A 24965-nucleotide genomic window follows, 5' to 3' on the forward strand; every position below is an offset into this window, starting at 1 on the left:
AAGAAGTATGACACGACATGACCCTACTAAAGCATGACCCAACCTAAACCCGACCCGCATAGATTATGGAATTAATCCGAATTAACCCGACTCGAGTTGAGTCGACCAACTCTTACCGACCTGAACCCCATCCGATTACTCGAAACCTCCAAAATTTCTCAAAAAGCGTGGATATTAGTCTTCAATTTTGGAATATTTTGACTTTTTTTTCACCCGGAAATAAAAATTTCCGAAATGTTTACCATGGTCCCTAATACCCTTCTAGAGTCCAATTGGCTGGGTGGAACCATCCAATTTGCCTTTAAACGACTAATTTACCGATTTACAACTTGCACCGATTTCAATAATTTAAGGCTACCACGAAAATTTATTACAACAAATAATGATCATATATGATTCCAAACGACATTATATGACCCCGAGATATATTCCCAACCATTTCAAGACTTTCCAACACTGGGCCCCGAATACTCCAAAAATTCTCAAAAAGAGTGGTTACAGCGTTCAATTTATGAATTTTTTGACTTTTTGTGGCCCGTAAATAAAAATTGCCGAAATGTTTACCATGGTCTCTAATACCCTCCGGAAGTCCAATTGGCTGGGTAGAACCATTTAATTTGCCTTTAAATGACCAATTTACTGGTTTTCGATCAACTTGCGCCAATTTCATTAACTCAAGTCTACCACAAACATTTATGACAACATATAATGATCATATATGGTTCCAAATGGAATTATATGACCCCGAGACGTATCCCGTATAATATAAAGGCTTTTCGACACCGGCCCCCGAAACCTCAAAAATTTCTAAAAAAGCGTGGATATTAACCTTCAATTTTGGAATTTTTTTTACTTTTTTTGCCCGAAAATAAAAATTGCCGAAATTTTTATCAAGGTCCCTAATACCCTCCGGAAGTCCAATTGGCTGGGTGGAACCACCCAATTTGCCTTTAAACGACCAATTTACCGGTTTTCAACTTGCGTCGATTTCATTAACTCAAGTCTACCACAAACATTTATGACAACATATAATGATGATATATGGTTCCAAATGACATTATATGACCCCGAGACGTATCCCCTATAATCTAAAGGCTTTTCGACACCGGGCTCCGAAACCTCAAAAAAATCTAAAAAAGCGTGGATATTAGCTTTCAATTTTGGAATTTTTTTACTTTTTTTTGCCCGAAAATAAAAATTGCCAAATTTTTTACCAAGGTCCCTAATACCCTCCGAGAGTCCAATTGGATGGGTGGAACCATCCTATTTGCCTTTACGACCAATTTACTGGTTTACAACTTGCACCGATTTCATTAGTTCAAGCCTACCACGAACATTTATGACAACAAATAATGACGATATAAAGTTCCAAAAGACATTATATGACCCCAAGATGTATTCCCTAAAATTTCAATACTTTTCAACACTTGGCTCCGAAAACTCCAAAAATTATCAAAAAACATGGATATAGCCTTCAATTTATGAATTTTTTTGAGTTTTTTTCGTCCGGAAATAAAAATTGCCGAAATGTTTACCATTGTCTTTATTATCCTATGGGAGTCCAATTGGGTGGGTAGAATCATCCAATTTGCCTTTAAACGACCAATTTATCGGTTAACAACTTGCGCCGATTTCATTAACTCAAGTCTACCACAAACATTTATGACAACATATAATTATCATATAAGGTTCTAAACGACATTATATGAACACGAGATGTATCCCTTCTAGTCTAAAGGCTTTTCGACACCGGGCCCCTAAACTTACAAAATTTCTACAAAAGCGTGGACATTAGCCTTCAATTTTAAAATATTTTTACTTTTTTTCGCCCGGAAATAAAAACTGCCAAAAGGTTTACCATGGTCCCTAATACCCTCCGGGAATCCAATTGGGTGGGTGGAACCATCCTATTTGCCTTTAAACGACCAATTTACTGGTATACAACTTTCACCAATTTAATTAACTCAAGCCTATTACGAACATTTATGACAACATATAATGATCATATATGGTTTCAAAAGACATTATATGACCCCAAGATATATTCCCTAGAATCTCAAGACTTTTCGACACCGAAACCTGAACACTCCAAAATTTCTCAAAAAGCGTAGATTTCAATTTTGGAATTTTTTAACTTTATTTCGCGCGGAAGATTTCCGAAATGTTTACCGTGGTCCCTAATACCCTCCGAGAGTCCAATTGGGAAGAAGAGATCATCAAATTTGTCTTTAAACGACCAATTTAACGGTTTACTACTTGCACCGATTTCATTCACTCAAGCCTACCACGAACATTTATGACAATATATAATGATCATTTATGGTTCCAAATGGCATTATATGACACCGAGATGTATCTCTAAAATCTTATTTCTTTTCGACACCGGGACCCGAATCCTTCGAAATATCTAAAAAAGCATGGATATTAGCCGCCAATTTTGGAATTAAAAATTGCCGAAATATTTACCATGGCCTCTAATACCCCCCTCGGAGTCCAATTAGGTGTGTGGAACAATCCAATTTACCTTTAAACGACCAATTTATCGGTTTATAACTTGCACCGATTTCATCAACTCAAGCCTACCACGAACATTTATGACAAAAATTAATGATCATATATGGGTCCAAATGACATTATATGACCACGAGATGTATTCCCTAGAATTTCTAGACTCTTAGACACCGACCCTGAACACTCCAAAATTTCTCAATAAGCGTGGATATAAGCCTTCGATTTTTGAATTTTTTGACTTTTTTTTCGCCCGGAAATAAAATGTGCCGAAATGTTTACATATAATGATCATATATGGTTCCAAACGTCATTTTATGACCCCGAGATGTATTCCCTAAAGTCTCAAGGCTTTTCGACACCGTGAACCGAAACCTCCAAAATTTCTCAAAAAGCGTTGATGTAAGCCTTCAATTTTTGAATTTTTTAACTCTTTTTCGCCCGCAAATAAAAATTGCCGAAATTTTTACCATGGTTCCTAACACCCTCCGGGAGTCCAATTGGGTGGGTTGAACTATCAAATTTGCCTTTAAACGTTTAATTTACCGGTTTACAACTTGGACCGATTTCATTAAATCAAGCATACCACGAACATTTATGACAACATATGATGATCATAAATGGTTCCAAACGTCATTATTTGACCCCAAGATGTATCCCCTAAAATTTAAAGGCTTTTCGAAACCGGGCCTCGAAACCTGCAAAATTTCTCAAAAACGTGGATTTTAGCTTTCAATTTTGGAATTTTTTTTTTACTTTTTTTGCCCGAAAACAAAAATTCCTGAAATGTTTACCATGGTCCCTAATATCCTCTGGCGGGATTCCAATTGGGTAGGTGGAACCATCCATTTTGCCTTTGAACGGCCTATTTACTGGTTTATAACTTGCACCGATTTCATTAACTCAAGCCTACCACGAAGAACTATGACAACATACATTGATCATATATGGTTCCAAACGACATTATATGATCCCCATAATTATTCCCCAAAATTTCAAGACTTTTCGACACCGGACCCCGAAACGTCAAAAATTTCTCAAAAAACGTTGATATTAGCCTTCAATTTTGGAATTTTTTTACTTTTTTTTGCCCAAAAATGGAAATTGCCAAAATTTTTACCAAGGTCCCTAATACCCTCCGAGAGTCCAATTGGCTGGGTGGAACCATCCTATTTGCCTTTAAACGACCAATTTACTGGTTTACAACTTGAACCGATTTCATTAATTCAAGTCTACCACGAACATTTATGACAACAAATAATGATCATATATAGTTCCGAAAGACATTATATGACCCCAAGATGTATTCTCTAAAATTTCAATACTTTTCGACACTTGGCTTCGAAAACTCCAAAATTTCTCAAAAAACGTGGATATTAGCCTTCAATTTTGTAATTTTGACTTTTTTTCGCCCAGAAATAAAAATCGCCGAAATATTTACCACGATCCCTAATACTGTCCAGGAGTCCCATTGGGTGGATGGAACCGTCCAATTTGCCTTTAAACGACCAATTTACCGGTGGGTGAAACCATCCAATTTGCCTACCACGAACATTTATGACAACAAATATTTATCATATAAGGTTCCAAACGGCATTATATGACCCCGAGATATATCCCTTAAAATTTCAAGACTTTTCGACACCGGGCCCCAAAACCTCCAAAATTTCTCAAAAAACGTGGATATTAGTCTTCAATTTTGGAATTTTTTGACTTTTTTTCGCCCGGAATTAAAAATTGCCGAAATGTTTACCATGGTCCCTAATATCCTCCGAGAGTCTAATTGGGTTGTTGGAACCATCCAATTTGCCTTTAAACGACACCGGTACAATTTACACGGATTTCATTAACTCAAGCATACTACGAACAGTTATGACAACATATAATAATCATATAGGGTTCCGAACGTCATTATATGACCCCGAGATGTATTCCCTAAAATATCAATACTTTTCTACACTGGTCCTCGAAACCTTCAAAAATTTTCAAAAATCGTGGATATTAGCCTTCAATTTTGGAAGTTTTTGACTTTTTTTCTTCCGAAAATAAATATGCAGAAATGTTTATCATGGTCACTAATACATTCCGAGATTCCAATTGGGTGGGTGCAACCATCCAATTTGCCTTTAAACGACCTATTTACCGGTTTATAATTTGCACTGATTTAATTAAATCAAGCCTACCACGAACATTTATGACAACATATAGTGATCACATATGGTTCCAAACGTCATTATATGACCCCGAGATGTATTCCCTAAAATCTTAAGGTTTTTCGACACCGGGCCCCGAAACCTCCAAAATTTCTCAAAAAACGTAGATATTAGCCTTCAATTTTGGAATTTTTTTGACTTTTTTTTGCCCGAAAATAAAAATTGTCAAAATGTTTACCATGGTCCTTAATACCCTACGGGAGTCCAATTGGGTGTGTGGAACCATCCAATTTGTTGTTAAACGACCAATTTACCGGTTACAACTTGCACCGATTTATCGGTTTACAACGACCAATTTAATTAACTTGCACCGAACCCGACTTGAATCGAAATTGACCCTAACCCGTTTTAACCCGTCAAAACCAGAATTTAACCTGACTTGTTACTAACCTGATGACAGGGTAAAGTCATCCCCTAATCAAAAATAATTCCTAGGTCCTCTAACTAAAGTAGATAGGGAGATATGGTCGATCTCCACAGGGAAACAAATCTTTTTACTCCTAATTAATTAATATAATCTAAATTATTTAAGTAACCAATATTTATAATTAAGTAAGAAACTAAACTACTAAGGTTGAGAATAAGAAGAAAATAATATATGAAAGGATCTAAGGCATAGGTTCACCAATAAATAATACTCCAGGGTAAAACATAGTAATCAATCATTGACATAGCATAAATAACATGATTAACAGGCTCTCGCAATTTATTAATCAACATAGATCTAACAGGCTCTCGCAATTTACTAGATCTAAGTTCTTATTGAAAATAGCCTTTAATATCAAATTAACATCTGCTCGATTCATCAATTTAATATTGCTATACTTTTACAAGCCGCAATTGTAAAACATTAAAACAATCCAATAAGAAATTATCATGCAATACCAATAATCAATAATAGTCAATCATCAATGCATCAATTAACCAGATTGTAAAGGGCTCTCGCTACATATTACAATCACACAATTAATTTACCGGTATTAAATCTCATCTCTCGAATATTGACTTAACCATTTATAAATTAACTTGCCTATTGAAGCTATACCTAAACATTAATTCTCATCTCTCGATTCTTGAATCAATATTGTCAAACTCATGCATAAAAGATAGGCCTAATCTAGTCACAGAGCATTCAATCAATCAATAGGAAATTAATCTAGCATTGATAACAACAACAATAATTTACCCCTTCATATTAATTATGGATCCCCATAACCCTAGAATGAAATTACTCACACATAATTAAATATAAAATAAACAAAGTAATTGAAGGAGACATGATGAAAGAAAGAAAATAAATAACTGAAATTAAACCAAGAGTTGTAGAGATAGAAACAAGAGAGAAAATAATACTAAGAATTTAATTAAGGGAGAGAGAGAAAAATTAGAGATAGAAAAAAAGAAAAGAAAAAAACTAAAACTAAAACTAAAAGAAAATAAAAACTAAAACTACATAATCTACCTCCTGACCTCCTCCCTTACATACTACTACTACTCTTATTTATATCAAACCCACCGACTTAACTACAAACAAAGCCCACTAATGAACGAAACCCACAAATCCCACTCACCTTAAAACTCTAAAGGAATTTAAACAACATGTACCAATTTTTAAATCTGTACGCCTGAGTTATTTAAATCTTTGGCCCAATTTTCCCCTTGGTTAGTCCATAATAATTTGTGGAATCTTGTACCTTCTCATATATTGAGCCCTTATTCACCGAATTAAAATTCTCCAATTCGGCCTTGGGCTTAATATATATAGTCATAAAATACGATCCGACTCTAATATTTTCATAGTGGCTCAATAAACTCGGAAATTGTCATAAATCTGCAAATTCCTACAAAATAATACCAACTCTACAAAAACACTATAAAATGTGTTTTAGTAACAAAAATAGCTCCGTAGAACTCAAATTAGCACAAATACGACCATGGGACGGGGAATAAAAATATATATAAAATAGACTCATCACCTGACCTTTATTCAGCCCGACTCATTCTTAACCCGACTCGAATTTAACCTAACCTGTTACAAACCTGACCCAAAATTAACCCGACTTGTTATTAACCTGACCTAAATTCAACCCTACTTGTTATTGACCTGACCTGAATTTTACCAGACCTGTTACTTACTCGACCCAAAAATCAACCCGATCTAAATTCAACCCAAATGGTTCCTGATCCGATTTCAAATCACCTTAAATGCAATTTAGACCACCTTATTATTGTTGATCAAAGCATTTTGTCTAGGAAGACCAAGTTGGTCCAGGCCAGCAAAAGAAAGGAGCATCATCCTCAAATTTAAGAGTTAAATATAGTATATATTTCCTGTATACTTGGATGGTCAAAGGAGACAATTGTCTTCCTGAATCATAGACTATAGTTCCCTAGTATATTGTCATATATGTTATAGTTTAAGGAAATAATTAGCTTCATAAAAATGATAATTATCTATTTGTAGTTAGTTAAACCTGAATATGACCTGACTTAGAAATGACCTGATCGATTGTAACCTGCAAATTATTGACTTGAACATAACCCGACTTGAATCCAAGAATGACCCAACCTGATTATAACCCGAAAATTATTGACTTAAACCGAACCCGACTTGAACCCGAGAATGGCCCGACCTGGTTATAATCCTCAAATTATTGACTTGAACCGAACCCGACTAAAACCCGAGAATGACCCAATCTGATTCTAATCCGCAAATTATTGACTTGAACCGAACCCGACTCGAACCTGAGAATTACCCTAACCCGTTTTAACCCGTGAAAACCCGAATTAAACCCGACCTATTGTTCACCCGACCCGAATGTAATCCGACCTAAACCCGACCCAAACCCAATAAGAAGTATGATCCGACATGATCCGACTAAAGCATGACCCAACCCAAACCCGACCCGCATAGGTTATGAAATTAATCCGAATTGACCCGACCCGTTTACCTTAATTAACAGCTCTATATTTACCCTCGTTATTGCTTTTGTTGCTTAGTGGCTGTTTCGTTAGGCTGGTTTAAATTTGGTTTAGATGTCATTATGAAAACCTATAAAGTTTTGATAGAACAAAAAAAGTTGGTTCTCAAATTTAACTAGTGATAGTTGAATATGTTTATTGACACTTGTATTTTTTTTTTTGAATAGCAAAAATATTTCATTCGGTGTTAACAAATACATAAAATATTGAATCAAATAGAATTTTCCTTCATAAAAACTACGATCGTCAAGTAGATCTTGCACTGCGGAGCATCTCCCGCTTATATCGCTGAAAATTACAGCCTTGTTGGAGAGACAATCTAACAATCCTTTGTAGCCGTGAGGATGTTTTCCTTCTGATTCATTTGTTCGTATTCGAAAACTTGATAACTTTTTCACCAACGAAATAATTTCACGACAATCCATTAGATCTGCTACCATGGATTCAAAACTAAGAAATTTTTCCCTCGAAAAGAAGAGATAAACCTTGTCTTTCTTGTCTTTCGAAGGAGGTCGAAAAACCCTTGTCTTTCGAAGGAGATCGGAAACCCTTTTATTCGAGGGAGAAAAGTTCCTCCCAAAAGGAGAAAGCATTATTATAAACCTAAAAAAACAATAAAGAAACAAGGATTGAGAATTAATTTTATCTTGATACGGTTTTGGAGAGAGAAAGGAAAAGAGGTATTTAATTCAACAATGGAGGCTAGGGTTTTGTAGAGAAAAAGGAAGAGAGGTATTTAATTTTATCTTGATACGGAGTATTATTATTTCCTTATGTACATTAACAGTTGTAATTTAATGTCAGCTTTTCTAATACGATACGAAATACTCTACAACATTACATGAGAGTATGAGATGGGATAAAGAGATGGAAATATTGAATAGTTTATTTAAAAGTACTACACTACAATTGAACATTTGAACCCAAATGTAACATGGCACCCTAGCCCAAAATTTTGGCCACAAAAAAGAAGTTGGAATGAAATAAATCAAATTGGCGCCCAATTCCTTGTTCCAAAAATCTTTCCCAAAAACTTCGAAAAATGTCCCGCCTTTAAATCCAATTTCTCTGCAATTAATACAACACATTTCTCCAAAACCCCATTTCATCTTCTTTCTGAATCATTCTCTCTCCTCAACTTTCTCTCCTACAACCCCACTTAGCTTTTTGCAGAGGGATTTTAATGGCGGTACCTTCTAGTCCTGTAGCTGCTGCTGCTGCTTCTGAGAAGAAGAAGAAGAAAGAGGAGAAGACGAAGGTCGTCAACAATCAAGTAGTGGAGACGACAATGGAGACCCAGAAAGCTGAAGATCTGAATCAACCTAAGCGTAGTAAAGATCCTGGTGTTCGAGTTGTTGGTGGTAGAATTTATGATTCTCAAAATGGCAAGACCTGTCATCAGGTATATATGTATATAATTCCCCTCTTTTTTAATTTTAATGGGTTTTTATCATTTCTTAGGTTTCAAATTTTTCTGGGTAAATCTTGTTTTTGTGGGTTTTTGAATTGATTGCAGATAAACCCTAGATTTGATTTTGTATCATGTTAATGCTGTTAATTTTTGCGATGATAAATACTTGTGATAGATAATTTTTGTTAGGGTTTAAGGGGGGAAATGGGTTGAATATTTTGGGGTTGCACTTGTTTATATTGTATAAATTGGTGATAATTAGAGCGAATATACCCTAAATTTATAGTACGGTATAGTTTAGTTTTGTCGGGTATTCAGTTATTCGTGTGTTTTTGTTATGTGTTTGTTGGGTCTTAATGGTCGAAGTTACAATGTACATTTCATGAATTGGTGATCTTAGAACTATAATTTTGGATTAGGTGTTAGCCCTAGTACTTTGAAAGTCGTGCGCTCGAGTTCTCTACACTTTGTACTTTGTATAGAATGGTATAATTTATATTCATATGATTTAAGCTTAATAGTTAGTATGAGGTATATTGCGGAGTACTTTGTATAATTTAGGTTTTCAAGGCTTTCATGCTGCTGAAATGTGTAGATTGCCTTGATTGAATAGTAGAGGTTGATTAATAATGCATCAGTATATTATTAACTTTTGTCGCCGAGGATAATAACATACGCGTTTATGAGAGAACTAGATGGAAAGTTGGCAACTATGGTGCCATATTACAAGAATGGTATAATTTCTGTAAGTTTAATGTAAGAAATGATCATGTTTGTTGCAGATTTTGAAGTGTTATTTTCTTCTCAGATGGCATGCCTGAATTTTTAGTGTTGCCATTTAAGTAACGTGTAGGACTTGTTGGAGAGGTTATACGTGTTTATCAAATATAACTGATAATCTGATAATGTAAATCATTAGAATTGAAGTAGTTTACACAATTGGCTTTCTTTTGGCTGTATTTGTTCTAATGAATTGACAAAATGTTTCTATAGTGCCGTCAAAAAACAATGGACTTCACTGCAGGATGCAAGAACATGAAGGGAGATAAGCAATGTCCAGTCAAGTTCTGCCACAAGTGCCTCCTGAATAGGTATGTTACGGAGATGAAAGGAATTTTTAGTTTACTACAAGAGGATCTAATGTAACCATAAATGTTATATTGTGTTGGTATCAATATTGTTTTTATTTTTTTTTGTGTTGTCATCTTAGGTATGGAGAGAATGCAGAAGAGATGGCAACTCTTGATAACTGGAATTGTCCTAAGTGCAGAGATATATGTAACTGCAGTTTTTGCAGGTAATTTTCTCACCAACTTTGATCCCTTGGGTATATTTTGCTTATATATATTTATTTGTGTCAACATTGTTTTAAGCTTCTAGGTAAATTCTTGCCCAAGGTGGTGTTAGACATATCCAGATCTGAATGTGAAATTTTAATGTTGCAATTTCTATGACAGGAAGAAAAAAGGCCACAAGCCCACTGGTATTCTTGCCCATACAGCAAAAGCAACTGGGTTTTCCTCAGTTTCAGAGTTATTGATTGTCAAGGGTCATGATGTGTGTCAGGAGCGGATTGTCAAATGCAAGGCAACTTCCTCTAAGAAATCAGCAGCTTCAACTGAGGTGGATGTGATGTATCTTATGGCATTCTATAGTTTTTATTGAAATTGGACTATTGTTGTGGTCACTAACTTGTCGGGGATTGCTGTGAATATAATATTGTTGGCAGGGGACGAAACAAGGGAAGGAAAATTCTTTTGATGGATCGTGTACTACAACCTTAAATTCTCAATCTCCACCCTCAAGTCCTAATGATAAGAAGGCAAAAAAAGCCAAGCAGGAGGGAGTGGTGGAAGGGCTCAAGGAGAGGGTTGAAGTTGCTGAAGATAATGGTGCTGTGAGTAGCCCCAGAAAAACTACTGATATTGCCCTAAGAAGAAGTCCGAGAAAATTCAACATCCCCCAACAAGTCATCAAAAAGGAAGAGATGGATGGTAATGATGACAAGCATAATGTGAGAAGAAGTCCTAGGAAATTCAATGCCCCTCAGGAAGTTACTAAAACAGATGAGAAGATGAGTGATAATACTTGTAAGAAAGAAACAATGAAAGTTAAAAAGGCCAAAGATCAAGCAGAGCCAAAGGTGAAGTCTCGCAAACGCCAGAAAGAAACAGATACTGATCATATTGCTGTGGAAGTTATCTTGCCCCCACTTCCCCCAGGCAGCTTGTTGACCAATGTGGCTGGGATTGACTTGCTTCCTGATGATGCTGGACATGCTTTGCAATTTTTGGAATTCTGCTCTTCTTTTGGTGAGGTAATATATTGAAATATCTTTCTTATTAATTTATTATTAGAAAAACTATATTTCTTGGTTAAGGGTATATTTTTCAACTTTATTGCTCAACTTCGTTGACTCATGGATGTGGATTTAAGTCCTTAGATCAGAGCTACTAAGGTTTTGATCTTAGAGTATGAGGTGTTACGCAGTATAGCTGCATTTGTGATCTGGACAAGCTGTTATTTACTGTACAGTTTACATAAGCCAACATTGCTTTTAGTTGTACTTGTGCTTTGTTTTTGGTTATTCATCTTTGTTTCTCCTCCTCAGCGTGTATGTTTATTTCATAGCTGTTTTATGTGGGTGATGTCTGTGTTTGATTACTTGGATTCAATGATATATATGGTGGTTTTCCGCTTCACGTGTACAGTGGCAACTGACTAGTAATGGTGGACAAGGTTTAGTGCCTTTTTTTTTTTCTTTTATACTTAACTTATCTTATTGCCTAGGTTCTGAACATTAGGAAAGGACATCCTGAATCTGTACTGAGAGATATAGTGTGCGGACGGAGTAGGCGCAAGGGAAAATGCTCTTCTACTGTCCAGTTTCTTATCCAGTTATCGTCTTTTGTTCTGGAGGAAATGGATGAAGAGAAAGAGGAAGAGGAAGACGAAGAGTAAGAACTTCTCTTTCCAGTATTGATGCTTGTTAAATTAATTCTATCATCATGGTAATGTATTGTCCTTGTAACCTTTTCAGATCTCTTTCCTTAAGCCCTGGTAATGACAAAGATTCTTGGATACATTCCCTAAAAAGATGCCTCTCTGAATCTGAGCTTGAATTGGAGGACTTCCCTGAGGATTGCTTGGACAAAGGATGTGATGGGTATGAGATGTTGGAATCCTCACAAAAACTCAGACTTCTAACTTTTCTTTGTGATGAGTCACTTTCTACCAAGTAAGTGGAGCATATGATTTATCATTTCATACTTCCAGAAGAGAAGAGTGACAGCTAATATGTCTTCACCTTTCTAGAAAAATGAGGACTTGGATAGATGAACAAAAGATGAAGTTTGTTGAAAGAGAGAAGGAAGCAAAAGAAAGTATAAATGCAGCTAGGGAAAAGGTATTGTATTCAGCAACTTTATGATAATAGGTGCTGAGCTAGGTGTTTTATTTAAGCTCTGTAACTTATGCAGGAAAGGGAGGCAAAGCGCAAGCTGCAGGAGAAAATTGCTACAGCAGTGCTTGCAAAAAATGGTGTACCTCTTACTATCTCTGAACATGATACTATCATTTCAAAGATAAAAGAAGAAACTGAGCTTGCACGTGCAGAGTTGCTGGAAGCCATGGACTCAATGCCTAAAAGTATGACTTTGCTTGGCTTCAATTAGTCTAGCTTTTTCTTGAATTAATCTGCCATGGATTTTATGGTTGGACATAAGTTCAGGGAACGTCACATGTCTTTCCAATGGTTTTGCACACTAGTAAATCATATTGTGATGGAGATACAATCCACATTAATGCATTGATCTCTAATTATGTCATATTTATTATAGTTTCCTATAAAGTTTCAGCACGTTTTTTTTTTATCATTTATCTTGTTCATTACACTTCATTTCAAAGCTATTTGTGTTTAAATGACTTGGTGAGTAATACATACATAAGGCTTCAAACAGATGGTATGTATTTCAGCTGTTGTACCGACTTCAGCTTAGCTATTGCAATGGATGGATGATGTCTTCATGTGGAATCTTAGTTTTTTTGAAAAAATTACTCTAACAGTCGTGGGATTGTAATTTTAAACAATGGTCAATATTTATTTAGTTTTATTTATTTCTTTTTTTTTACTATCTACTCCATTAATACACTTGGCTAAAAAAGCTGGTTGCCTTGTTTGCATAATTCTTTTGTCTGATATATAGTTCCTAATATATACCTTGATAATCCCCATCACCTCACCTCTGCATTGAAAATTAGATAACCAGATGCCAAATCTAGTTGCACAGTAAGTATGAATGCATATACAAAGTATTTGATAGCCTTTGTTTTCTGAATTGCCAAATTATGGGATATGTGTGAACTGTTTGATATCCGATATCTCATCTGTTGACAATATTTTACAGAGAGACGAAGATCAGATGCTGTAAGGACAGATTCAGTCTTTTTAGATGACAGTGGCCATGCTTTTTGGAGGCTTACATGTTATGGTGATTCAAACTTACTTCTTCAAGGTCAGTTGTAAAACTGTAAACTTTATTTCCACTGTATATTTCTGCTGTCGTTTGAATTATTGCATATGATTCGTTTAAATCTTGATCTGAGTCCTTTGTTCAGAATACTGACTGTTTAGCTCTTCAAATTTACAGAAGTGGGAAGTCCAGAACAAATCGACTTCAAAGACAAGTGGTTTAGTTATAATGCTGAAGAGATAGAGCTCGTTGAAAAATATATTTCTTCTATAAGGTAAATCATAGTTTATTGCTTGATATGTCAAATGAATTTCAACATATTTACAATTAAACTAAGTTAACGCTTGACCCTAAGTATTCTTTTATCTTGCCTTCCACATAAGCATTCGAGGTGAATGAAGTTTATTTTAATAACTAATGGTTGTTAATATGTTTTACCTCCTAGGAGGTTTCAGTGTAAGTGTTGCAATTAGAGCATTTATTGTCTGAAATAAATATTCCCTCTACATCTAAGCATTTCTATTGTATGTTAAGCAACTTCTGTGTGAAAATTTGGTAGCCTATATGTAAATGGTAAGAATAGATAAACAAATTGCTGCTCCATTAATAAAAGTAGGTTAAATGTGAATTCAACAATCTGCTTCCTTTTTATGATATAAATACTTGTTTCATGTTTGTACTGTTAGATAGTTGTCTACAATTGATATTTTTGTAAAAAAAAATCCTTGTAAGTGCTCAAAACTTCAAACCAATTGGCTGTCAGCCAGTCAAATAATTGAGTATTCCATAGTTCATGATCACAAAAGGTATGTACATGTGTTCAACCTTCAAACTTGTATATTCTGATTGTCGAAGCTTAATTTTTCATCATTTATGGTTTACCTTAATTTTGTGCGGATAGTTTTGGATGATGCTCGTTTACAAACAGCAGATTAATTTCATGATCTTATCTAATGTGATTGCAGACTTAATAGATACAAGCGCGTTAAGCTTGTTGATAAAACAAGGGTGAAGAGTGATTCTGAAATTGAAGTAGAATCAAGTTCCAATGATGATACTCCACCTGGTATGAATTCTTACTTGATGCATTCTTTTGTGCATTGTTAATTGTATTATTCAATCTTACACTAATGGTCTTCTACTCTTCTGTATGCTCCTTCATGGTCTCTGCCTTGAAAACTATTTCTTAACCCTACCTACAGAAAAAAAGGCTTAATTTTGATCATGTTTGCAAACCGCATTGAACAACTTTAGCTAAAGTGTATATCATACAAGATGCATGAAAATCTTCAGTTGCTGGATTATCCTCTTATTTCAATAAGTTAGGAGTTACGAATAACAATAATATACTCATTTTTCCTTGTAACCGGAGTACAGGACCTTCTGTTATATGCAAAGGATCCCACTTTCTATAAAATTTCTACATTCATTTTCTTAAATGCTGCGCTTTAGTGATGAAAAGATTGAGCTAGTCTTGGTCTCTTGGATATGGAAAGTTGATGAACTATTTTGGTATGTTTGCTTGTCAGTGACTCAGCAGGTAGTTGATCAAAGATGATTCTGGAAGACTTGTTATTTGCTTCTTAGTCTCGATAGCTTATCAAAGATGATACTGGGATGATTCTGGAAGAGTTATTATTTTGCTTCTTAGTCTCGATAGCTTATCAAAGATGATCCTGGGATGATTCTGGAAGACTTCTTATTTTGCTTCTTAGTCTCGATAGCTTATCAAAGATGATCCTGGGATGATTCTGGAAGACTTGTTATTTTGCTTCTTAGTCTCGATAGCTTATCAAAGATGATCCTGGGATGATTCTGGAAGACATTATTTTGCTTCTTAGTCTTGATAGCTGATCAAAGATGATATCCTGAGATGATTCTAAAAGATTTGTTATTTTGATTCTTGCTTTCTTAGTCTCAATGCTAGAGTAGTACAGTTTTAGGACTTTGTTAGACTTCATATATGCTTGTAGCAAAATAGCACAGCCATTTTTAGTGTAGGCTTTTGTGAGGCTAAGAACCCTAGTTGGGCAGGAAGATTTTCCAACTATTTGTATGTAATTGCTTCCAAAACTCGTAACATGAATCAACTTTCAGATGTTTCAATATATCTCCTTTGTTATCATGTCTTGCTAGTTGCTACCAAACATTACATACGAGTATATAGTTTGTAAGTTATTACTCCATTATGAAATACTTCATAGTTCATACTGCTTGATTTTTCTGTTTTCAGCTGTCAGCGTGCTTATCACACTGAGCAGCTGGTAAGCCACTTCTCATAATCACCAACTCAGATGTCTGAAAGCAAACATGATACGAAGTATAGTTTTTGATTACCAACAAGTTCTAAAAGTCTGATCTTGAGAATAGACCATTGCTTTATTTTTCAGTCTTCAAATATCCAGCAAAGAGATTACGGCTTTCAGTTGAGGCAGGATATTTTACAGTATTGTGTGCTTAAGTTTCTAGTCTTTTTCCTGTAAATAAACTTGTAAGTTGCTAGATAAACTTTTAAGTTGGGGTCAATTGGACATGTCTTACTAAGTTCACACTTCCGTCTGTAACTCACTTCACCCTTTCGTCGGCTGCATTGATTTGAACAAGCTACTACTTATCCTGTAACCATTCTATAGATTAAATATGCCCAATTAAACATATTAATCCCAATTCAATTTAACAATCATGCACAAACTGAATTCTGGCAACATAAAACCAATAGCTCCCTTTGATATTTCTTCTACTTACATTTACATTTTTGCTAAAAGAAAATGTGCTCAATAATCTAGAAGCATAAACTCAAAGAAGCTACATATTCTGTTCATACCCACATACTTTAATACTTTGAACTACCAATTTCCCCTGCTTAATACTTTAAACTACCAATTTCCCCTGCTTAATACTTTGAACTACCAATTTCCCCTGCTTAATACTTTGAACTAAGGTACTAACAAATTCACAGGGGTGGAAGTTGCGACGAACACTCATTAACATTAAAATCTGCAGCCAGTTCATCCTCGAGACACCAGCTTTCGGGGGGTGACATATATTCCTGTGGTACAACCACCGGAACTTGTTGCTGCATGGGCTGCACCTCGACGAAACCCTCCTGAAACATTGCCTGGTTGATGGCAGAGTTCATTTCATTTCCCTTAGGAGCATATTCATAATTGCTACTGCCACTGCCACTGCCACTGCTACTACAACTGTAATTTTGTATGCCTGGGTGAGCCTTATTAGGAGCAGTAATGTCGAAAATACTCCATCTTTTGGTGTCTTTCTTCAGCTTATTAGCCTGCCTCTTAAAGTACTTTTGTGCATGACTTGCAACTTGAGTAGCTGACCTTGTCTTAACAAACTCCTTGGATATGCTTTTCCAATCTCCCTTGCCATACCTGTCCAATCCTAACAGGAATTGGCGGTGCTCAGCCTCTGACCACGGCTGCCCTTTACGCGACTCCCACGTGTATTCCTCTTCAGTCACAGGGACCTCGAAATTATGAGCTCTGCCACTAGGGGTGTATGATGGTATAGGGACCATGCCTGATTCAATTGCCATGATATCTTCAAATAACACATGATAGTGTTGCTTGACATCTTCAATGGTTTTGTTTCCTGGGATTTGTGATGCAATTTTCGCCCATTTAGCTTCAGAATAATCCTCAAAATGCATTGCTAAAGCTGTCTCAAATGCCTTGTCTTGTTCCCATGTCCATAAAGAGCTCGAATTTTCCATCTGATAATAATTTTTTGAACAATAATGTTTAAAGTTACGATAAATTATTAACAAATTAAGATATATAATTTTCGATATTTGCCTTATATATTCAATCGTTAGAAGGTGTACTCGGGTGCACAATACCATCTAATCCATCTCGATGCAAAAGTTTAATTTCGATACATTAGAAAGTATATAATTTTTTATATTTCCCATGATTAATTATTATAAGGCTCTAATCACTTAAAGTAATTGTGTCATGTACATTCTTTGAATACTAGCCTAATAATTAATTGATTACCTCATTCATAAGAATCATAATAATGTTTTCTATTTAAACTAATAGATTTTGCTGGCTTTTCGAAGGATAAATAAAATCTTGATGACTACCATTACATATACCAGAAAACAACACAAGTAAGAGAGTATCCTTTAATTTGATTGATTAAAATAAAATCAAAAGCATGTTTTTTGTTTTATTAAGTTATTATCAGACTTCTTTCAAAAAAAAAAAAAAGTTATTATCAGACAAAGATCCTAAGAGTTTCACAAAATTATTAACATATATCAACTATCAATAAAATAAAATGAGTAATAAACTATAAACAATAACCAATGAGTAATCAGACTTATCACCTGATTAGAAGAGATACTCAAATGATAATTTCAAAATTAATTCCCATGTTTTTTTTATTCACTTATCCATATTGTCAAGAGTACTTTTCCTAAAACTAACACTGCTTGAAACTACTTAACATTAGTACTGATTTTAACATTCATTAAAATTTAATCAACCAAACTTCTTACTCTGCTTATCTAAGACAGTAAAAATTAATTAACAACGCTATTATTCCGTATAACAACAACAAAAAAATTACTCCATGACAATTACTCGTACTATGTTTTTACTCCTAGAGCGCCGTAAATTGTAATCTGAGAGAGAAAATTCTTATGCTTTAAAACAATGTGCAAAAAAAATTGAAGTGATTTCATAAAAGAATTTAATAACAAATTCCCAAATTGTTTTTAGGATTAAACATCATACAATCAAATTATAATTAAACAAGCACTAACCTCTCCTTAAACAAATGGATGGATTCCTTCCCAGTGAACAACTTGAAAAAATAAAATGTGTTTATGATAATGTTTTGGATGATAATTATATTTTGGTGAAAATGAAAATAAGAATCAGTGATAATTTATAGTCCAAAATGGGTATACTTCAGATTATTAATTAAGGTAAGAAATCATAATACCAAGTGAATATAGAAGAATATTGTAATCCTTAGAATTGTGATCCTTACAAAAAAAAATTCTGAGATTTGTCTGAGTCAGACAAAAAATGTTATTACAAACAATTTGGAAGGGCATGGGCCTTGGGATTAGCAAAAACATCCATTAAGATTTATAATACTATTTTTTTAATAACAAAAATAAAAATAAATTAAAATTACACCTCATGTTTAATTTTACAAAATCTTATTTAATATTCTTTCATCTAAATGCTGACTCATAGTAGGGAATAGGGTTTAATACATATATTTTCTTTTTGAGGAAGATAATAATGCATTTTGTAGACATAATTAATGGAAAATCCAGTTTGATCCTGTTTTGATATCCTTTTTGATATATTTTTGATTTTTTTTTCTTTTCTTTTTGACAAATCTACTTATCTACTCTAAAATTCTTAAGGCCTTTTAACAAACTACTTCATAATCAATTTACAGCTTTGCTATTGTAAAAAAAATAAAAATAAATAAATAAAACATATTCAATTTACAGTGGCATTTCTTAAACAAAAAGGTATTTATAGTTGCATTATTGTAATTATAAAAAAAAAAAAAAAAAAAAAAAAAAACTCACAACCCATCCTTTTGATACGTATAAAATCTCTCTGATTTATGTACCTAGAGTCCTAGATCATTATCAAACATGATAACAATCTGTTCAGATAATAACACCATGGATAGTGTTCAATATTAGTTTGCTAAGAGAACATGAAATAAATAAAATGAACTAACGAAATTCATAGCATAATAAATTAGAATCATTAGTGGTACCTAGGCACAACGATACATCATACATGACACTTGCTATAACTGTTAAAAAGCAATACATGTCATTTACTATAGAATGTTTTGCTGTTGTACGCGTGCTTATATGTAACAAATCATACTAATTGCAGAGTAGGTTTTAATTGAAGACTTGTAATACAATTTTATAAACACACATGAGTATATGGCGAACTCAATGACCATATCATAGATAAATGAAACATTAATTATATAATCTGCAGGTTTATTAACATGCTAGTATATCTGGTATGTATACAAACTATACAAAATTCTTACAAGGCTCATAATCAGGCTGCTAGAAGAACTAGTTCCTTAACTGTTGGTTACTCCTTTATGCTTGTGTATTAGATATGAGACGAACTTCGTAGAGATCATCCGCTCCTTTACCTGTAAGCGAAGAAAAATCAGCACGTCATTATACAGGGTTTCTATAGAACCAGCGCAAGCCTTGTTTTTGACAGAAGCATTGTACATGTAACATGTCAAAAAAATTTGGGCACAATCTGAAGTATTTTAGAGGAAGTCAGATCTTACTTAATACAGGATCACAGGAACACAAGATTCTTCATTAGGACTTATACATATAGTGCCGACAATGATAATAATTAATGGTTGGGTCTGGTTCTAGTATGACTTAGTTGACATATGGTCAGACACAGGGGCTTGGATCCAACATATGGTTAAACCTGGTTACTTTAGTTACTACCATTGTTAGCACTTAGCATTTAATGGAGATGATTACACCTTACAAATTTGTAATCAGATTTACTTTAGTTGGTTAATTCTGTTAGGGTGTGTATGGGACAGAAATCACAGAATACTTTACTGTTTTTCAGATTAATTTAGAGGAAATTCAATCTTATTGATACGGGGAACAAGTTCTTCATTAGGGTTTGTTCCTTAGAACTGTAATAAAACAGTAAAGACATATGGTCAGACCCAGGGACTTGGTTCTGATATGTTTGAACCTATTTTAACACACTTTAGTTTAGTTACTACTGATATTGTTAGCATTAAAGACTTAATATTTCAAGCTTTACAAATTTGTATTAGGATTTACTTTAGTTTGTTATTTTTGTTTTTAGTGAGCGAGGGACAATATACTTCAGTGTATTCCATCCAGCTTTTGTTCAAGTATTTACTTGGATTAAGATACTGGCACTATTGAAGTTTAATCCTAATGTTAGGTCTTTCGGTGTTTTATTAGGCTTATTTCAGAGCAAATAAACATACATCAGATTTTGGGAACAAGATTTTAGACCTCTGTGACAATCAGTTTTCTTTAAAAGGCCAAAACCAAAATCTTGCACAATCTTTGTGAGTCCAGAGACTTCATTTTTGAATTTTAATGAGCGAAAGATAAGGTACAATTCAATTTGATTTCCAAATTGGACTAGAAAGGGTGGAAGATTCAAATCACTTACCAACTTCAGCAGTGATCCCTGGTCCAAAGAATGAAGCAAATTTTGCCTAAGAAATAAAAGCAAGAGTTAGTCCATAATATGCCCATGAGGTTTGCAGTATAATGGGTTTGGAGCGTGATGCAAGAAGATAGAAACTCATTGTCACATGATTGCCAGTTTCAAGCAGAAACTTCATGTGCTGAAAGAGTTGAAAGGTTTGTTACCTGTCTTCGTTCAAAATCTGAAAGTTGCAGATCTTTTGCCTTAAACGCCAAAACTAAGCAGTATTTGCCATCTTCAGTCACCTAGAATAATTAGAATAAGTAGCCAAAAATTAGTAAAATGACTACAACTAGAATCCATGTAGGATCCACTAATAGGTGAATACAACCCTATAGTATGACAAACTACCCCAAAAAGCCATCGTGTCACTTTATTATTATACAAGGAACATAGCAGTGAAGATGAATTCATTCAACGAAGGAAATTACACACATAGCTGAATTACAGTAAGAAAATTCAAAATAAACACTAGAAGACATCCAATCATTAGAAATTCCTCATGATAAGGGCTATGGGAGGCAAGCATACCTCTTCACGTATCATTTGAAGGACAGGGGCACTTCTTCTTGCTATACCACCACCCTAAATGGGAAAAAACAAAAAACAAAGTCACAGATCATATGGTGACGTGAAGTTCCAATTTGTAAGCTCTCCACTGAATTGGAATGCTAAATCAATAGTTATATTACATAATCAGGTTGACACAGTTTGAGGTCAATAAAGCAGATGTTTGTATATTAACATGTTGGCCTATTCATCCAAAACATCAATTATGGAGGTGATGGTCTATATAATTAAAGCTTCAGTTTCAACGAAAAATTGATGGTGCTAAATTTTTTATTTGTTGTGTGGGTGGCAGAGAGGTGTGGGGTATGTGTGAGGAGGAGAGACCACTGCTTATTGGGTAGGAAATGAACTATGGGCCGAAGAAACAAGAAGGAAGGGAAAAAAAAAAAGAATGTGTATTGGTTTTCAGAATGAATTTCAGTGCTAAAATTTTTCCATCTGTTCTAGCCTCTCATATTAAATTGACTGCAATAAAATAAAACATTAAAGTCCTAGAGAACTGAAAGATACTATTGCACTTAGGCAGAATGGAGAGTGAAGCAAGTTCTGGCAGATAGATGGTATCTTGTGAAGAGTTCCCTCTTTGACTTCCCATACCTAAAGCTCATAATTTCAGCTAGGTCCAAAACTCCAAATGCAACCCAGCAGAATTCCCCCAAAAAGTCAAGAGGGCAACTTTTTCAGGGTCATGTTTAAAACCATTGACCAATATGATAGAAGTTGGATGCAGGCATGCAGTAGGAATGTCGGAGACAGAGCTACATAAGTAATACTTTAATATGTGGTAACTGGTAAGAGATTGACATGTCTGACACTATTTTTTTAGTGACTGAATAAAGTATCAAATGGCACAAATGGATTTGTAGCCAAACCCTCTATAAGGTTGTAAATGGATGAAGAGGATAGAAAAAATTTCTGAAGATCAGTTTATCCAGATAAGGATAAGCTGATGATTGCACCTTAAATAATGTCCTTACAGGTTACAATTGGAGTTTTCTGATCATATCCGCTTAAATCACAACTCAGCAATCTCTAAATCAATGTCCTTACTTGGAGACTCTGATAGCATCCCTTCAACCATATTCATTGGTCTGGAAAGCTTTGTTAGTAATGTCAATTTTCTTGTTTCAAAAGCTGTCATTAAGGCTTTAACTGCTTTTTGCTTGAACTTGCTAATATGGTAATCATCAGATTGAAGATCTCTAAATTTTATGAACAATACAGACTAGTCTTTGGTTGCACAAATCAACTGAGCGTAAGACTGCTTGAGACAGTCTTGGTGTTTTTTTTCCCCTCATATTCACAAGGTCAGATATAGTATTTTGTCAGCATGTCACGGACAGGAATGAAGGGAAAAGAAAGTTAGGTCAAGGGATAAGTCAGAAAGCACACCTGGCCATATTGGAAAATCCGTTTCAACGCTTCATCAAGGTGTTGTTCATCCCCATACCGAAATCTGGTAACATCTGTCTTTACCTATAATATTTTGGAAGGGTCAGTTCATCCAATATCACTCAGGGAAGAGCAGATAAATTGGTTGTCACATCACATGGTGGATAAAAATTGCATATGAAAACTGCAGCTATGGTTTAAGTTTCCACTCAGCTGAAACTAACCTGCTTAAGAACTGGAGTGGCACACTTTTCCCGCACCATTTCAGCATCAGAATAAGTCACACAAGGCACAGGTTTAAGTTCTGCATACTGCAAGAAGTGAATGACAAATATCACGATTAAAAAATAGAGCATACACATGATTTCCCAAGCTAGTTAGGGGCCGAGTAAAGATAATATGTCAAATGGTCCACTGAAACATTCAAAACTTGCAACTCTACTGATGTAACTACAGCGCAATGCTAGATATCAATCACATTATCTACTCCCTTGGCAACTTATCAATATGTTTTGGTATGGAAGTCCATAATATAGCAGTTATCCAATAAGAGTAGCTGAGTTAGGCAGTATATTTCACCTTGAGAGCCATGCCAATAACTGCAACAGGGAAACCATAAGTCAACATTAACGCCGACCATTCTGATCCCGGAAGAATATTAAAGTAGGCACCAAAACCATACCTGCACAAAGAAAACATGCTAAGAAACTATAAATCATTATGCTAGGACAGAACTTAAATATATATTCGGCCTCCAAAGCGCTCACGCTAGTAATGTGACTCCACTTCCAAGTCCCACGACACCAAAGGAAATCTGAAAAGTAAAGGGCAATGCCATTTAGATTATGTAGAGAACATCCTCTAAAAGGGTACATGGTAGAACTCAAACAATCCATTAATGTAGTAGTCATCATTACGCTTTCCCTCTCTCATTTGATTCCATTTCATTCGTTCCTACATCATAGGATCAACCTAACACTCCAATAAGATCAACGATGAACTCGATTACTCGAGTAATTTTAAGTAAACACAAGCAGCACCAAATATATCACAGTGATTCACAATTGAATTTTCCTAGTAATAGAAACGTCTCCACTTATCCACAATTTAACTCTTAATTTATATAATAATTCCTCCTTTAATCACTCTCAATAATCAAACTAACCAAGCTATAAGTAATTCAACTAGCATAAATTAGCATTGCATTACAAAATTAGAAAGATTATCATTTAAAATGGGAATAATCAAACAATTTAACCCTAATTCATTTGTTATTTATTAAATAAAACAAGAAGTATCCAAATTATCACTAATACATCAAAATTTCAAGAATCCAAACACATTAAATTCAAATACAACAACAAATTAGGTTAAATAAATTAGAAATATATAAACAATTAAAATACGAAAATAAAACCTTGGAGAGAGATAATTGATCATCAGAAACGATTGATTTGTCGGCGGCGGCGGCGGAGGCGGTGGATGGCGGAGAAGAAGAAGTAGACGAAGAATCAACGGCTTGAGCAACGAGGACAAAACGGCGTCGTTTAGAGTCGGAATTGAGTCTACCTTTGAGTAAGAGAGTAGATGAAGAAAGAGGCGGAAGCTGATGATGCTGACTAGGAGAGAGAAAATTGCTCCGGTGAACGTAGAGCGGAGCAGCCGCCATTGATGCTGCTCTTAGAGGCATTTTGATGCGTAAATTCTGGGTTTTTTTAGAGTAACAGAGTTTGTGTTGAAGATGTGTTGTAAGATGAGGAGAGAGAAAATAAATAACTAACGGCTCTCAACCGCCAATATGTGATTACTTGTCACTTGGAATTCTACTCATTTTTTATTTTAATTTTTTAGTTTTTTTTTTAAAAAAAAATGGGCCTTTTCAGTCCATTTTGTTATGAGTTTGGAAGTTGGGGAAGTCCAGTGAGCTATGGGTATGAGGTCCAAACATAGTAGTAGATCGTGCCTACTGCGTAAGTGTCTAGACCGTATTACTGTTGGAGAAGTACAATAAGGCATGACCATGATATAAATGGAAGTTGATCGAGGCACATAAGCTTGACATGAACTGATACGATGGTTATGTGAGCTTGGGTTGTCATTTGAAAGACAATACATCATGTAGGCTAGTGAACATCTAGCCAACTCTAATGCATTTACGCATGAT

At 34.8% G+C, this 24965-nt stretch overlaps 3 protein-coding genes across 3 annotated transcripts; 1 reads left to right on the top strand and 2 right to left on the bottom strand.

Moving 5' to 3' along the window:
* The first annotated feature begins 8642 nt into the window (after positions 1-8642).
* Positions 8643-15716, top strand: LOC110724840. Its single transcript, XM_021904324.1, has 13 exons — positions 8643-9105; positions 10108-10205; positions 10325-10411; positions 10572-10737; positions 10844-11431; positions 11905-12071; positions 12155-12352; positions 12430-12520; positions 12594-12762; positions 13521-13628; positions 13764-13860; positions 14552-14652; positions 15116-15716. Exons 1-13 carry the CDS (start codon positions 8887-8889, stop codon positions 15142-15144), a joined length of 2118 nt encoding a protein of 705 aa, XP_021760016.1. The 5' UTR covers positions 8643-8886; the 3' UTR covers positions 15145-15716.
* Positions 15717-16289: 573 nt separating this feature from the next.
* Positions 16290-18514, bottom strand: LOC110724841 (transcription factor SRM1-like). Its single transcript, XM_021904325.1, has one exon. It carries the CDS (start codon positions 17446-17448, stop codon positions 16540-16542), a length of 909 nt encoding a protein of 302 aa, XP_021760017.1. The 5' UTR covers positions 17449-18514; the 3' UTR covers positions 16290-16539.
* Positions 18515-19488: 974 nt separating this feature from the next.
* LOC110724842 (thylakoid membrane protein slr0575-like) lies at positions 19489-24758 on the bottom strand. Its single transcript, XM_021904326.1, has 9 exons — positions 24219-24758; positions 23569-23615; positions 23381-23483; positions 23026-23112; positions 22802-22885; positions 21371-21424; positions 21004-21084; positions 20801-20846; positions 19489-19763 (listed from the first exon to the last, which is right to left on the bottom strand). Exons 1-9 carry the CDS (start codon positions 24489-24491, stop codon positions 19708-19710), a joined length of 831 nt encoding a protein of 276 aa, XP_021760018.1. The 5' UTR covers positions 24492-24758; the 3' UTR covers positions 19489-19707.
* Between the last annotated feature and the right edge of the window lie 207 nt (positions 24759-24965).

This window comes from Chenopodium quinoa, unplaced genomic scaffold (genome assembly GCF_001683475.1).
Source record: "Chenopodium quinoa cultivar QQ74 unplaced genomic scaffold, ASM168347v1, whole genome shotgun sequence".
Lineage (NCBI taxonomy): Eukaryota > Viridiplantae > Streptophyta > Magnoliopsida > Caryophyllales > Amaranthaceae > Chenopodium > Chenopodium quinoa.